Below are 17,403 nucleotides of genomic sequence, written 5' to 3'. Positions count from 1 at the left end.
CTTGGGAGTGAAGTGGCTGATCCGTTTAATTGCCTCCATGGAATTGAGGATATGTACACCCCTTAACCATAGGCGGTGACAGCGACTGGCAAGATTCATGTGGCATTCATTCAAGGTATAGAAAGGCTATTTTCCATAGGTGGGGAAACATTAGAAAACTGGGCTGTACCCTTTGTTGTTGAACTTCTTGTTCAAGAATTAAATTAATAGAACTCTGATGATCGGCCTCTCCAGTTTTGACTTGAGAGGAGTAAAGGGATTCTCTCTTCTTTGCCTCCTTTTTCTCTTCTTGTCTGTGGGCGCTATCCATGTGCTAGGCAATATGGATTTTACCAGAGTTTTACATGTACCTCCTGAATAAAAACAGTGAAGAGTCGGTATCGCATTCAATAGGTTAGAGATGCTGGGGAATTATGGATACAGGGTCCACCACATTTAAAAGGGGACGAGGGGCGACAACCGTCCCAGGCAGTTCACGGCTTGGATGAAGACTCAAAAATTTGTGCGGCTCAGATCACGTCTTGTAACTCGATTTTCACGCCGTGTGGGACCCACAAAAATGTTGTTTTATTTTACTCGCTGTTGTTCAATTGTTACACCTTGTACAGATGATGTTACACCATGTACAAATGGTGTTACACCTTCCGGAGCGGTTGTCAGAACAACCGCTCCAGCCCCGCGTCCTTTAAAAGGGTCCCTAGATGGACCAAATTGTGGAGAGATAGATCCCACCTGCTCTATTTATTACTTCTTGGACCAAATTTGTGGAATCAGGAATGTGTTAGTCTTCGTCTTTGGTAAATATTACCCTATTGAAATATAACAACTTTCTTGCATTTAAAATGCAGTAGTACAAATATGCCAAGTCTTTGTCAAATTAGGTCTGTCCAAGTGTTTTGCATTGGTTTCTTGATTATGCTATAGAGAGGGTGTAAAGGAGACAATTGAGATAAAGCTTTAGATATCAAAGGAATATGGACTTTTGTACCAAAATGTCATTCACAAAAGCTAGGAGGTTAAAAAGCCTCTTCTTCCTTTTATTCAAAAATGCCCAAATCATGTTGGGATTTTCCCGGAGAGGGCTGCTCTCTGTTTTTTGTGTCCTTTTCTGATCAAACTATGCCAACCTAAACTGAACTACTTTCTTTTACAAAGTACAAATATGCAAAAAAAAAAAAAAAAAAAAAAAAAAGAAAGATGAAAGAAACATTAGACGATGAATTAGAACCTTGACATATACTTGGAATTATGACTTGCATGTTCTTCTATTTGCAAGGGACAAAGCACCTTGGTTCTTCTGTTTTAGTTCCTGTTTCCAAATTTGGCCAATATCTTCTGATACTCTAATGGCATCAAAGGATGCACCAGAGAGGCCCCTCCTGGTGAAACCAACTGCATAAAGCCCTGCTTTTCCTTTCCACCCATTTGGAAATGGAGTTTTTGGGAATCCATCAACAGAAAAGAATTCATTTTCCTGTAAACACACAAAAGTTGTCAGGTCCCATCTAGAAAATTTCTCAGATGAGATCTAAACGATAATAATAACCAAAAAAAAAAAAAAAAAAAAGGTACCCAAAGAAAGAAAAACAAAAAATGTTTCTCAATGTTGGCAATTTTCTTGGGGAAAGGAAACCAACCGACTATTCTATCCATAGAGTTTAACAGTGTAAGGGGAAAAAAAAAACTAAAAACGGGTGTCACATGCGGATCGGTGGCGGTTTTCTGCACATTTTCTGCAGATCAGAAATTATTTGGGAAAAGGATAATTATTAGAAAAGAGAAGCCAACTGAAGACCTGACCAGACTGCTGCATACTGACCCAAGACAAGATTGGACAGAGAATCTAGGAGAAACCAACTTCCATAACGATCACATGAATCCACACAGAGGTAAAACTGACTTGACTAATTAAGTAGTAACTACACTAGTATTAAACAATAAAACATAGACACCTAAAAACACATGCAAATTCTAGTTTGAGTTCTCACCTTCAACCATGAGGGGACATTGCTGCGATATCCAGTAGCCAGAATTACAGAATCAATTTCAAGAAATTCTCCATTCTCCAACTCAACCCCCCCTCTGAAGAACTTCTTGATCCCAGGGACAATACTGATCTTACCAGATCTAATTTTGTCAAGTGTCCCAATATCCAGAACAGGGGTTTTTCCTTCAGCATTCTTGAGCTCCAGAGGACCTGCAGATGGCCTTTTTATACCATACTTCTCCAAATTTCCCAGAATCAACCTTGTTGCAGTGACCAATATCTTGTCCACAAGCCAAACGGGTAGCCATTTCATGAATGATACTGCTAGTTGGAATGTTGATAGTCCTAGAATTTCCCTTGGCAAGACATGAACCTGTGGATTTGTGACCAAAAAGAGTTAGAATTTTGTTATGTAGAAGTTAAATGTAATTGCCTGGTTCCTCAAGCCAGAACATGAGAACAAATGTTCCATAACGTCCTTATGTTGCCTTCTGATATGCCCGCTTTTGATTTTTTTGGGAAAAAATGAAGTGAATCTAATTGCTCAATGTATGATGGTGGACTTACCGAGCTTCGAACTACCATGGATGGCATTGCATTATAGTCGCAGAGATCAAGTGAAACCTCCATGCCTGAATTGCCACAACCGACCACCAACACACGTTTTCCTTCATAAGCCTCGCCTGATTTATAGTCACAAACATGCATGACTTCGCCAAAGTCTTGTAAGCCTTCAAACTCTGGAACCACCTTCTCTGCATTCTCTCCCGTTGCTGCCACCAGCCAGCTGCAGATATACTCGATCTCTGAATTATCGCTTGCAACGACAGTCTTGATTCGCCATGAACCACACTTCTGATCGTACTTAGCAGATTGTACTGATTCATTAAACCTCGGGCTAATTTTAAAGTGTTTAGCATAAGATTCGAGGTAGTCAATGAACTGATTCTTGGTGGGGTATTCTGGAAATTCTTTGGGAAATGGAAAATAGGGAAGTTCACAGAATTGTCTTGGAAGATGAAGTTTAAGGCGATCATACGTTCTGTTTTGCCACAGAGAGGCAATGCAGCTGGCCCTTTCAAGTATTATGAATGGAACACCTTGCTGTTGAAGGCCAGCTGCCACTGCTAAACCTGACGGGCCTGCACCAACGATGACAGGGCCATTCACCAGTATTCGTCTTCCTGCAAAGAGTTCATCATGTTCTGAAGCATCAGCCATAGGTGGAAGACAAAGATTACATTGATTATTCATCAAGAGTTTGTTGGAACGTGTGATGGAGCTTAAAAAAGAATGAAAATTATCCGAACTGAGGCTACTTTCCAAATATAGAAAAGCAAATTTGTCTTTAATCTTTGTCAAATGATGGATAGAGGACAAACAAGAGCAGAAGGAGAAGAGAACTGGGAAAGGAATGAAGTGAGGAAATTGGTTTCAACTTCCAAGAGAAATGTGTGGAGGGGGTTTAGACGAATGGAGAGATTTATATAGGGGAGGTCAGGGCATGATGGCAGCTTGTAATTAGGATATGACAATGATGTTTTCATTGTCCTTAGCAAATGTGACACTCACCTATTATAGTCTTATAGTTGTTTACTGAATTTAAGACACATAAGAGGATACCTAAGTATCCAAATCAATTTTATTTCTAATACTGCTTTGTGTGGCATACATACATACCTGCTAGACGATTAATTATTTTACACGTAAATTCGACTTGCTCTCCATTTCTACCCAAAATTTTGCTTTAGAAAAAGACTTGATTTGGGATATGGAGTCAACTTCAGAGTGTACCATACAATAGTTATTACGTTTTGAAAATTGAAGCCTATGAACAGATGAATCATTACAACGTACGTGTTTCCTCTCTGAAATAGTTAGTTGGCAAATGGCAATGATTTCTTCATGAGTTTTACAGTGAGAACTACTTTCTAGCCTGGAAGTAAAGTTGCCGGACTTGAATGCATGTTTTCTCTTGCAAACAACATCAGTAAATGTAGGGGAAACTAAGAAAGACTATGACAAGAACTAATTCAGCCATAATTCTCAAAACTTTTTGGTAGTCTTTAAAAGAAAAAAAAAACTGAGCATTGCAATTCTATAATTACCTGATATATAGAAAGCTATACGCTGCAGTTGTTAATAAACTTCTTAAAACTCCATAAATATCTCAGATACAATGCGGAAGAGACTAAGAGTGTTAAAGAAAATGAAAAGAAAAAAGAAAGAAGAAGAAGAAGACTTCTCCATAAATTAGATCCAAAAACTCATATTTATGTGAAGGAAGGAAATATGCAAGAAACTAAAGCTGACAACCATAAGAGCTACATCACTTTTTCATGGAAGTGATTTACTACTTTTACACTACCCAATAGTAAAAGGCTTCTGATCAATGCTTCAAGAGTCAAGGTTCAGTATGAGAAAATTAGAAGTTTTCAGACTGATCTATTCCTACAGCTACACGGTTAAAAAAAAAAAAAAAAAAAAAAAAAAAAGCTGATGGCCCCTTCTCTCAACACCATCAGCCAAGCTTACCATTCTTCAAGAAATTGTTACTGATCGAACATTCAGTGTTTTGCTAATGATTGATTTATATTTTAACCGATTATTTGCTTGAAAAAAAATTCTAATTAAATTACCCCCCCCCTCCCCCGGCAAAAGGAAAAAAGGAGCGATAGCGTTCAGACATGTTTCCTACTGTTTCTTAAGCTGACTAAATTGGTAAGTATCACGTTTTTATTTTTCACTCTCTACCAGCAACAATCCTTCATTAAACCATTTCTTAAGAACTACTATAGAGTAAAACAGGGATGGGGTAGGTATGATTGGCCTTAGGCGCAATTGATCCAGTTGTTGTGCTCTTTTCATGATTTGGTGTACATTCACATAACTTTATTGTATTTTATAATTCGATATGCCATCACATAACTTTTGCTGTACGTCATGAAATAAAAACTAAGAAACATTTGTGTCGAAATTGAGTTTAATTTAATAAATGGCATAGTTTCTCAACACATCAAGAATACCATATATAGAGGTCTTCCTTAGAAAATTAGTGAACTACCATCCACATTAAACTTTTGGTTCAGGTTTTTGGATTGCATTGCTTCGCTCAGCAAGTGGTACCCCCGGCGAGCTCTTTGCAAAAATCCAAAGCTATTTTGGATCTCTTTTTGCACATATGAAAAGTGAACATGTTTGCATGACTACAATGGCAGATTAAACAAAACAACTTGTACTATTTATCATAGTTGCACTAAAGTGGTGAGAGATATTCCAAAACTTTATCAAGATCCAAAAGAATGCGTTGGCCTGGCTGCAAAACAAGGGGCTCTTCATCCAACAGATTTTTCAGATAAAAAATTCCTGGACTATACGGACTAATCTTCCTACTGGTAGAGCTCATCAAACCCCAATAATTAGTAATAATAATTTCAAGATTTGAATTCCAATTCTCATGATGCAATTCTACAATTCTGTCCTTTTGAGCTATGACGGCAATTCCTCGAGTTAATGCTGTCTAATTTACTTGTTTATTTTAAGTGGATATAAGTGCATGCTCATTAGTTAAACATACAACTAGACTTTGCTAATGATGGCAAATTTAGAAAAGTTTTTGTAATCATGTTGCATCAGTTACCGAATATTTTTGTAGCATTTCTTGGCAATAGCTATGCAAACAGTCTTTTAAAAGATCAATATAAAAATGTAGTAACAAGTCAGATTTGTTTTGCTTTTAGGAGAAGCAATAAAGTGGAGTGACGGTTTCATACCCTATGATTTATGAGAGATATGAAGATGCAAGTTCAAGAACTTGGATTCAAGTTTCCATGTTGGAATTTGCATTTTGACATCCTTGATTTCAAGAATTGTATACTATATACTGTATCAAGATTCTTTATACGGATATTAGCATAGAGACTTGTGCATTCCGGGGATGGCAACCCAAGAAATTTTGTAAAATATTTTCTTTTTTCTATTTTGTGAAAATATATTTGCATATACATTAATTGATTTACTAGGAGAAAACTCCATCAAGTTTATGCTTTTGAAATTTTTCATAATTGAATTTAACACTTTTTAACCTCTTATTACTGAGAATTCTTAAATATTCTTCTCCAATTTAATAGAAGATTTTATGCTAAAAGAGGGATGGTCGTGTGATCCAATGAAGTATAATGAGGACGAAGAGGTGTTGACAAAGGGTTGTGATGATCGAAATGGTTGTTAAAATGGTAGCAAGATGGAAGTATTTGGAGTGGTTGAGGTCGTGAGATTATGTACAAGTAACATTATGCTATTATTTTAATTTGCATGAAGCAATTTTCTTTTAAAAAAAAATAACTCTACCACCTTAAGAAAAATTAACAACATACATGGCGTAAATAAAAGTTCTATTAAGGAGGAGTTTTACTTGGAATTGTGCATTCTTTACTTTGTAAAGATACAATTGAATAATCCATGTAGAGTGAAGCATAAATTGAGGATACGGGGTCAAATAAAAAAATTTTTTTTTTTTGGTCTGTCTAATAGGTGCCTGTTAAGAAATATTGCAGGTGCCATATTTTTTAAAATGCATGATTAATTAGTTAGAGAAAGTAAATAAATACAAGGGAAGGTGGGTAAAATTAAATAAGGAAGGTATATAAATTGTTAATATGTGTATATACATAGTAAGTTATGTGAATTTTAAGTGTATTAATGAGTTAGAAAAACTTTTTTTTTTTTGGCATTTCATGAGGGAACTTACACCCTGGTTAGAATTAATACATGTAATCTTCGAACCTCCAAAATGTAGGCTACTAGATGAATTTGCAATAGCTACATGCCCGTTCCTGCTGGCTAATCTATTCATCAAGAATTATAATATCTATTCGGCTAAGAAAAGTCATTTCAAGATAAGATTTATTCTTGCTTCAGATAAAGGAAAGAGATCGTTGGGTATGAAAGGGGCCTCAATAAGTTAGACAGGATGAATGTTTTCCACATTCGAATCTGTAAATGGCTTCAAAAAGAGATAAGACTCTATATCCCGCATACTGTTGTAAATTTTTAGTTGTCAAACACGTTGGTATCATTTATCATTAAAGGGTAAATAAACAGGTATTAAACTAAGTGTGTACATATGAATGTACTAGGTAGCAGAAATCTAAAAAGAGGCTTCCTTGTTTCCTTGCCTTTTTCTGGTCCATTCTAATAAAATAAAATATACGTAAAAAAAAGAATTAGAGCAAGGGAGCCTCTAACCTATGTTTAACCAAAGAGACTGTTTTGTAGATAGAGTATCACAGACCGATTATAAGTTAGTTTAGAAACTCTTCCGGCAAATACTAAAATCTCTAGGGTTTTCTTCCGTCAATTCACAACTGAAAATAATAAATCTGACTAATTAATTTATTTGATTGATTATTTGATTTAGTGAGATATCAATTAACAGAAGATACCAATCAATCATTCATTATTAAATAGGAGATATTAATCGTTAACAAAATATCAATCAATTAATTAGGATATCAATCACTTTAAAATCAATCATGTAGGTCATAATTGCCTCTAGAAAATACTAGTCTTCCAACGGTCACCAAAATTATTCGCTGGTTTGATATTCTAATTGCAAAAGGCCTAATGACACTTCTCAATTCGAAGTTTTGAGCATTTGAATCTACAAGTTCCAAAAGAAAAAGTTGATTAAGATTTCATTTGAAAATGATAGGATTGTGACACGTTTCAGACTGAAGTGTGCTTAAACATTTAAAAGCTAAAACCTTCAACGGCTACATACTGAAATCTCCAAACAAAAAACGACTGAAATCTCAATCCCCACCTCCCACAAAAAATTTGTCACAATATGTGGCTGGTCTTAGTTGACCATTCCCCTTACCCCTTCCCTTAGATTAGGTTAGAGTAGGTTATAGGACATCTATCATTGCGAAAAAAAAAAAAAAATCTCCAAACAAGTTGTAAACTTTCATATATATATATATATATATATATATATGTATCCTTTAAAAAGAAAAATCTTTAGTCGACTTTTATTAGTCAAAGTCAAGCACATAAAATCTTAGTATGGATATGTCGAATTAACTCTGCAGGACGTCGGCAACCAGTTTATGTTGACTTGAAATCTTAAAAGTCACAAGTGACGTTATTAGAACTTGCACATCAAATAATAGAAAGATTGTAGTGTGATGGCGCTTTCTTTTCTTTATCATTTTCTTGTTGTCGCCAAAAAAAAAAAAAAGGAGAAATGCAGGTTATCCTACTCGATCAAAAGCAAAATAAATCACAAGCATCACCCAATATTTATAGTGATATTTACAAATCACTATTTTATCAACCGATAAACAAGTGGAATTTAAAAAACAGGAAGGAAAAAGGGATTTAAATTCAAGGTTTTTAATTCTTAAAAATTAATACAGATCACCTATCAACAAAAGATTATGTAAATGTAAGAAGTTTGATCATAAACTCAAGAAAAGAAAAAAAAGAAAAAAAAAAAGGTGTCCAATGCTGATCACAAGGTGAGCCAACCTGGTTTTAGCGGTGGGAAGCTTCATTTCTTCCTAGTTCATCCCCACGAGGTGAAGCTGACAAGGGTACGCGCGATGCGCCCACGTGAAGTAGGGCGATGAAGGCTACCAGTTGCACCTGGGGGGGCTCACATTCCCTGTTGGAATTTGGAACCACGCCTCAGCCCCAACAATAACACCTACTTTCACTCTGCAGCAGTCACCATACTTTGAGATTGCAATTTGAAAAAGAAACCACAATCAAGCTTTGATTTGCTACATCTATTACCTATCACATATTCACATCTGCATGGAGATTATAAATGTTGTTTTGGTGTACACAAAGTCCAACTCTGCGCCAACCAAAAACCATGTTTCAATATCCATTGTAGTTTGTAGCATGACTACTAGAAAGCTAAGTTAATTTGATCGATGAAAAATCATTCAATCTACACTAAATGACTATACTTAATTAGACGGCTCAAAATCATCTGATCTTCGTTTCATTGAGCAAACTCAAATCATTTGTTTATACTTGTGTATGTGATTTTGTGGTTCTAGCTTAGGGTAATGGCAAAAGAGTGGTTGCCAAGAAAGTGTAGGTGCATGTGCATGCATGGAACCTTGGCTAAGATAGTCTCTTCTTTCCATGCAAGCATTAGATGGTAGTCCTTGTTTCTTCCTCTCATTGGGATATACTATCTTATATCTTTCCAATGGCTTTGGAATGAGAGTACAATCATCATACCAAAATTATCTTCACATCTTTACACTTTTTTTTTTTTTATGCAGAAAGACATAGAACGGTAAAGCAATGACATTTCACTCTTAATGCGTGCGCACTATGTTTGATATTTGGGAAAGGTTCTTGTTTAAAAAATAATTTAACTTAATAAATACACCTATTAGTGTTTGAGCAATTAAGTTACTTATAACTCCTTTTTTTTTTCTTCATTTGGTAATATTTTCTTTACCTTGATTTTCATAACATCTTGCTGCCCTCCTAGCATTGTTCTATTCTTAATTTTCTCTTTTTTCTTTCTTCATTTATTCTTTATTAAGGGGATGTGTACTTTAGCTTTACCATAGGAAAGCTGTTTTAGACAGCTTGTGAGAGGGCCACTCTATTACCATCCACCAGTCACTTTTGGCATTAAGAATGGGTCACAATCTTTTTTCTTCCCATAATATTGCTTCTTTAGCCTTCAATATCGTCAAAAGTCTTTGTAATCGTACCTTCCTTTGGTGGCAATACTTTGCATAAACCTACGTAGCAAACGTGTAGGTAGATTCTTAATCATTCTTCAATGAATATATATTAATTTCACATCCACGCGTAATCAAGGGCCTATAAAGTTGCAATTCTTTAGAATCTTACAAGCTTCCTAGAAGATGTTCATAGAAGGCTTTATATCAGATCATGAAGCCCGACCGTTTGATAAGATCTAGATGTTTTTTTTAAAAAAAATCTTTTCTGGGTTGATTGTATTTGGCACCCTAATTTCTACTTTTGTCCCTGAACTAAAGTTTGGGATGTTTTACTTCCTAAAATGCTAAACTTATCCTATATGTTTTAGTCTAATTGTTAGTGGAATGTTACAGAAACTAACGGAATAACTATCACTCTCTATTAACATAATATTCTAATTTTAGCAATATAATAACTGAAAATAGCAACACTTTCGACAGTTTTTCACATTTCGTTATTGATTGGATTAAAGTCAAACGAGTTTAAAAAGTATCTTAAACTAAAAGTTAAAAGACCAAAGTAAGAATCGGGATATGATTCAAGGTTGCAATATGAAATTAACCATTATTTTCCTTGTAGTTTTTTAGCTTTATTATACTCATTTTGCAAGTATTTATTGATTTAAGGCCAAGGAAGGTATCATTTACCTAAAACCATAGACAAAATGTATCTATTTCTGTCATTAGTGCAGATTATTTTATCAAGCAAATTGTACTGGACGATTTTCAACTATATTATTAATAATATTAACTTATGTTTTATAAAAAAAAATGTATCTATTTACTAAGTAATCATAGTATACAAAGCAATTATACCGCCTAGCAGAACATGGCAACAACATTTATGCTTACTTAGGTTTCTGTTGCAAAATTATACTAGAGAAAGTAAAACCCAATTAACTAAAACTTCTTTACTCACTTTCAAAGGTGAACCAAAACTATAGCCGATGCATGCAGGGTAGCAAATGCATGTTTACTACTTCAAATTATTTCTTAGAAAAGAAAGAAAAAGAAATATCTTTGGTGGAATAGATGCCAGGGGCCGGGTAATGATTGGATACTAAACTCTGAAGTTGTGAAACACGGCTTTAATCAATCAGTGTATTCAGTATATCAGAATTGCTTTGACCTAATGGATCAAATCCCATTTTGCTTCCATCTTATCTTTTTCCAGTGATGGATATAATATTAGAGTCTTGAAGCTTGATTTATTTATCTGTATAATAACTAATATTATGCGGCCCCTCCACCGGAATAAAAGGATCTTCTTCCTTTCTACGACAACTTCTTCATCATCATCTTCTTCTTCTTCTTTCTTTCTTTCTTTTGTTTTTTCCTTTTGTGCTTTCAATTCATATTTAGGCTTTTAGCAAAAAAACCCTAAAAAATATTGGAGGACAGAAGGCATAATCTAGGGGTGTGCATTCGGTGCAAATTCGGTAATTCGGTGCACTGAATTCGGTGAATTCGGTTATTCTACATGTAAAAATTTAAACCGTTTTCAATTTCGAATTGGGCATAACCGAATTCATTCCGCAACCGATTTCAAATTCGAAAACGGTAATGAATTCGGTTAAACCGAATTCATCTATGATTTATAAATTATTACTGATTTGATCCCTAAATTTATTCATAATTGAACACATTACTTATGTTCTAATCATTTTGTGGTTTAATTGGCATTTATTTGATCACTTATACCTAGAATCCTTAGTCTATGATTTAAGAAACACATAAAAAGTGATTAATTTAAACTAAAATAAACCTTAGACTATACAATGATTGGTGATAATTTATGAATTTATAATTTACAATGATTAATTATAAGCAATATTAGTTAGTAGTTACAATGAATTTATAATTTACACTGATTAATAATAAGTAATATTAGTTACAAACTTACAAACTACAATGATTAGTGATAAGTTATATTAGTTACAAACTTATAATTTATTTCAAATCAAAATAAAAACTTATTTACTTACACATGTTATTGTGAAAGTCAATACACTAATACATTGATTTGCAATTCACATACATTCACTTACAGTCTTACACTGCTTAGTTGTCTTGTCTATACTTAAAGCCTTAAGATTAGTAAATAGATAATATGAATTTTAACTTATTTGATAACTTATGCCTAAAATCATTAGTCTATGATTTAAGGAACACATAAAAAGTGATTAATTTAAACTAGAATAAACCTTAGACTGTACAATGATTAGTGATAATTTATGAATTTATAATTTACAATGATTAATAATAAGTAATATTAGTTACAAACTTACAAATTACAATGAGTAGTGATAAGTTATATTACTTACAAACTTATAATTTATTTCAAATCAAAATAAAACTTATTTACTTACATATATTATTGTGAAAATCAATACACTAGTACATTGATTTGCAATTCATATGCATTCACTTACACTGCTAACTACTTAGTTGTCTTATCTATACGTAAAGTCTTAAGAATTAAGATTAGTGAATAGATAATATGAATTTTTATGTTAAATATGTAGAGTACACTAATACTTGCAAGTTAGAGATTACGCATTCAAATATTCAATAATTCAAACATGAATGATGTATCAAATTACCAATATCTAAATTTAATTACTAATTATGTTTATTGTTTAATATTTAGTATTATACATATATGTGTTAATTATTATCTAATTCTAGTCATGTTACTCATGTATAAAATAATAAGTATTATAGTTATCTTATATTGTTATGTATTACTATATATTGGTATTATTATAGTCATATAACAATTAACAAATACTAAAATAATATATTGTACATTATTATATATTATTATTATTATAAGTAAATGATATGATGATAAATTGATAATACCATATACTAATTATTATTAATAGCATTTACCTATATAATATAATAAAGTATTAGTAGTATATACTAATACTAAATAGCATTTATCAAGCAAATTGTGTTGGACGATTTTCAACTATATTATTAATAATATTGACTTATGTTTTATAAAAAAAAAAATGTATCTATTTACTGAATAATCATAGTATACAAAGCAATTATACCGCCTAGCAGAACATGGCAACAACATTTATGCTTATTTAGGTTTCTGTTGCAAAATTATACTACAGAGAGTAAAACCCAATTAACTAAAACTTCTTTAATCACTTTCAAAGGTGAACCAAAACTATAGCCGATGCATGCAGGGTAGCAAATGCATGTTTACTAATACTTCAAATTATTTCTTAGAAAAGAAAGAAAAAGAAATATCTTTGGTGGAATAGATGCCAGGGGGTAATCATTGGATATTAAGTCTGAAGTTGTGAAACACGGTTTTAATCAATCGGTGTATTAAGTATATCAGAATTGCTTTGACCTAATGGATCAAATCCCATTTTGCGTCCATCTTATCTTTTTCCAGTGATGGATATAATACTAGAGTCTTGAAGCTTGATTTATTTATCTGTATAATAACTAATATTATGGGGTCCCTCCACCGGAATAAAGGATCTCCTTCCTTTCTACAACAACTTCTTCTTCTTCTTTCTTTCTTTCTTTTGTTTTTTCTTTTTGTGCTTTCAATTCATATTTAGGCTTTTAGCAAAAAAACCCTAAAAAATATTGGAGGACAGAAGGCATAATCTATTGATCTTTAGCTTTTGTGATTTCTTGCCTTTTCCTTTAGTTGATCACATTACGCCCCAAATGGTAGTTAAAATTTGTTCTTTGTGAATGAAAAACTAAAGTAGTGTGGAAACAACAAAAAAATGATTGGTCATCCTAGCTAGTCCATGATTAGGGCAGGGCCCATAAGATTTCCTCAAGTCTCCAAGTATTAATTAATTCTACTAAAGAGTACTTCCCTTTGTTTTCCTTTCTTAATTCATTAATGGCCTAATAAATTATTAACAAACCAATTTAATTACAAATGTTTTTCCTTTTGGTCCTACAAGATATATCTTAAAAGACAATGAAAGAAGGGAACCCTTGATCCCTTATTTCATATGCTCAAGTGTACTCATTGCAACCACTAAGTTAATGCACAAACTCAATTAAGTAGATGAGATCCACTCTACAACCCATAGGCTTAAATTACTTGCATCACATTTACTAACATTGTGCATTTGGGATACAATACAGTCTTAATAAAAAATTACCCTAGCTTCCACACAAATTTTTTAGCTATGGTCAGCAAAAATGTTCTTCATTCTTTATCAAATTCAAAGAAAGTTCACATGGATACATGACAAGTTTAGACTCTTTGAATACACCAAAGGTCCTCTCCCATCATTTCCGCCAACAGTCAGAAAGTCATGATTTTTCCTTCATGCAGACTCGTGATCATTCATTTGACTTTGGAGAGTAGCAACAAATCCTCGTGCTGGTATTTGATTTACTAGAGGGCGTGTCTTAATTAACTTAGCAAAATTTATTTCCTTTTGCCCCAGAAAAGAAAATTAGCTAAACTTATGGTGGGCATTGTGAAAATGGTACCTAATGAATTTGACGCATGTATGCCTATCAATAATTTACACCTATACTAGTTCAAACCCCTTTTAGTTATAGCTTAAGCCATTGGTTATATTTCACGTAATACCAAAAAAAAAAAGCCATTTATGCAATCCCTAATGAGGGACAATTATGATTGATGTTTGATTTGCCACACAAGTGAACAAATCTCAACCAAATAATTATATAGTGAAAGAAACTAGAGGTATCAACAAAATTAAGTAATAGAAGCTTGCCATGATTGAGCATCAAACTACATGTTTGAGCACAAAAAAACATAACATTGTCATCTCTTTTTGTTTTTTTTATCCTAAATCATTCCACATTCATTTGACTCAGTTTTCAATAATGAGGTACTATTAATACAGCCGATGGCTAGGATTTAAATGAATGAAGACTGTTTTGTTTTGTACTCAAAGAAAATCAACCACGCCCAACATGGCGCACTTGCCCTGGTCAAAATCTTCCTTGTGCTTCCCACAAAAAGATAACTAACTTTGTTTTAATATCTCTGAGTCTTTGCCTTGATTAGTGCCTCTATTCGTTGATGATCATCCCAAAAAATATTGAACTGTTTGAAAATTTGCAATTCCCTTCCGCCCTTTTGATCTCTCTCTCTCTCTCTCTTTTTTGGTCTTATGTATCTAACATGTGCTAAGCTTTGGTTAAATCCTTAAAATAGTTCAATAAGTTAATGGAGTAAACTTGGACAAGATTTGATTGAATTGAGGGAACAAATTGGTCCTAGTGCAAAGCTCCTGCCTTGACTGAAATGGACTAAACTTACCTTCTTCCTAAACTATTATTTACCAAAAAAATATAAAAATACAAAGACCATTTATACTCAATTTTCCGTGGTCTTCTTATGATTACTTTTGGCGTACTAATTGAGAATTAGATGTAGATCATTGCTCAAGGCTTTCATTGTTCCTCTTCTTAAAATGGTTATCCACCTATCTCAAGCACAGTTGGCTGCATCATTTAGTCATTCAGCCCAACAAGTTCTTCCTCCTCTCTTTACCTTCTAAAATAACCCAAAAAGCATATATAAAAGAAGAGAAAGGTGTTGCATGTGAAATTTGCTTCAAATTAAAACGTACCTTTTGTATCAGATTTCCTACTGATTACCTATTAATGGGTCATAATTATCTTTTATTAGAAAATTTATGCTAACAAGAAGGTAAACAAGACAAGCACAATAAAACATGGCAAAAAAATGGAGTAATTTAGAGTGGAGAAACCCCCATTTGCTCTTGTGGGTCCTATTATCTCTCCATATATAAGAGTTGATGTACAGAAAAAATTCAGTAACCAATGTGGATTAAGGGGGACTCTTAAACACATTCAATTGTCTTATGATTCTGCCTTCTTGGGGCAAGTAAACCTTTCAGACTTGAAGTCTAGATTTGTTCATAGTTCATTGTATTAAGGTTTCTTCTTCTGACAATGCACTCATATTAATGGCAATTAAGATTTCCAAATTGGCTTTTAAGCAAATCCATAGATTTTTTCTGTCCCATAATATACTTTTTTGTGTACACTAAAATGTCTGCATTCATGGGATCAACATTAAATCTCATCCAACTCCATGTTGATTTCCCAAGAAGACCATGTAAATTCTGTCCACATACGTCATCTACATGCATTGCAACTAACTGCATAACTGTAATAACCGTAATAACGGTATCAGATAATAAAAATATAGAAATTAGAATAATTAGCCCCTGGTCCGAGAATCAAAATTCTGAGAACAAAATGGATGAAAACTTGGGAGTACATGTGATCACATGACCATCAAAAACATGGTCAGAGGATCCCAAAAGGAAATTACTATAGTACTGGATTGGCATGTGCCTCTTAATTGCTGGAGAAAGTTTCTGTGTTTCCCCAAAAGAAAAATAGTTAAGGAGAGAAATATTTCTTTATGTATCCATTTCTTTCTAATCAGTCTTGAAAATGTCTGTTGGAATGAAGCAGAAGAAGAAAATAAATTCAGGGATTTCATGTCTGGACTGGTTTTCATTTTTTTTTCTTCTTTTATTCAAGGGTTCGATTAATTAAGTTGCTTCTTGTTTAATGAGATTTTGTTTGATTTTTTTTTTCTGCGCAAAAAAGCAACTCGGGGAAGAATAATTATGAAATCGTGGTGTATTTACTAATTAGTAGGAGCAAATAAAAACAAAAGATACTTGTGTTAAAGACAAAATAGAAGTGGCGTGTTTAATTATGATGCAAAATCTCTATCATAAAATCCCTAATCATTTTGGACACCGACAATTACATGATCAAATCATATAAAATCTAGTCAATTGTCTTAAGCTCATAAAAATGACAATAGATTGACCTTGAAATATACATTTTTGGATAGAATATTATTTGAAATATTAATTGAAATAATTACTATGGCACTTTTTATGAAGTGATATATATGAGATAAAAAATTATTTGAAAAAAATAATGCTATCTAAAAACTCACGATGAAATGTTAAAAAGGAAAATAGAAAATCACTGCTGATCTTTTCCAAATTAGAGGATAGTTTCATTCCTCCATTGCTTCCTATCAAGAATTTCAAGCAAATAAATATATTCTCTTTTTTTTTGTACTTTTCTGATGCTGAAGAAAAGAAATTCAGCCGTGTCGTATATTGTTGAGATGACAATAAATAACAAGTAGGGGTGCTAATATTTTGAAAAAAAAAAATTGGTCAATCCAATCTAGATCGAATTTTGGATATCGGTAAAACAGAATTCAGAAAAATTGAAATATAATGTTCAATAAAATGGTTTGGGAACGGCTATTAAAAATACAGTACCAAATTACTGATTACTGGCCGAATTATCGAAAATTTTATAATATAATGATATATATATATATATATATACTACTAAATATAAGAGTAAATCTTAATCCTATCACTAAATACTAGTAATTAGTAATTACTAATTAGCTAACTTAACTATAACTATTCTTGGAAGTCAAATTTTGATGGAAGTTGACATGTTGGAGTGTAGCTTGACAATTAAATTTGAAGTTCTTATTTATTTCACTATTGTTTAAGAATTGAGATTATGAGTTAGGATTTAGGATTATGAACATAATTATGAATTTATTTTTTTGCATATCATGTTTGTTTGAGTTAAGTTGATTGA

The 17,403-nt window shown here is 32.9% G+C and overlaps 1 protein-coding gene across 1 annotated transcript; it reads right to left on the bottom strand.

The window, feature by feature from the left end:
- Nucleotides 1-1,015: 1,015 nt before the first annotated feature.
- LOC113736258 (probable indole-3-pyruvate monooxygenase YUCCA3) lies at nt 1,016-3,489 on the bottom strand. Its single transcript, XM_072084586.1, has 3 exons — nt 2,555-3,489; nt 1,989-2,360; nt 1,016-1,474 (listed from the first exon to the last, which is right to left on the bottom strand). Exons 1-3 carry the CDS (start codon nt 3,239-3,241, stop codon nt 1,247-1,249), a joined length of 1,287 nt encoding a protein of 428 aa, XP_071940687.1. The 5' UTR covers nt 3,242-3,489; the 3' UTR covers nt 1,016-1,246.
- Between the last annotated feature and the right edge of the window lie 13,914 nt (nt 3,490-17,403).

The sequence above is a fragment of the Coffea arabica genome, chromosome 3e, assembly GCF_036785885.1.
Source record: "Coffea arabica cultivar ET-39 chromosome 3e, Coffea Arabica ET-39 HiFi, whole genome shotgun sequence".
Classification (NCBI taxonomy): Eukaryota; Viridiplantae; Streptophyta; class Magnoliopsida; order Gentianales; family Rubiaceae; genus Coffea; species Coffea arabica.
The sequence above is the reverse complement of the archived record's forward strand: the minus strand, read 5'-3'. Positions and strand labels throughout refer to the sequence as shown.

Coding starts and splice junctions, on each gene's coding strand:
- LOC113736258 (XM_072084586.1), bottom strand. CDS start 3,241: ATGAATAATCAATGTAATCTTTGTCTTCCACCTATGGCTGATGCTTCA. Junction 2,361..2,554: donor CCATGGTAGTTCGAAGCTCG/GTAAGTCCACCA, acceptor ACAAATCCACAG/GTTCATGTCTTGCCAAGGGA. Junction 1,475..1,988: donor ATGTCCCCTCATGGTTGAAG/GTGAGAACTCAA, acceptor GTGTGTTTACAG/GAAAATGAATTCTTTTCTGT.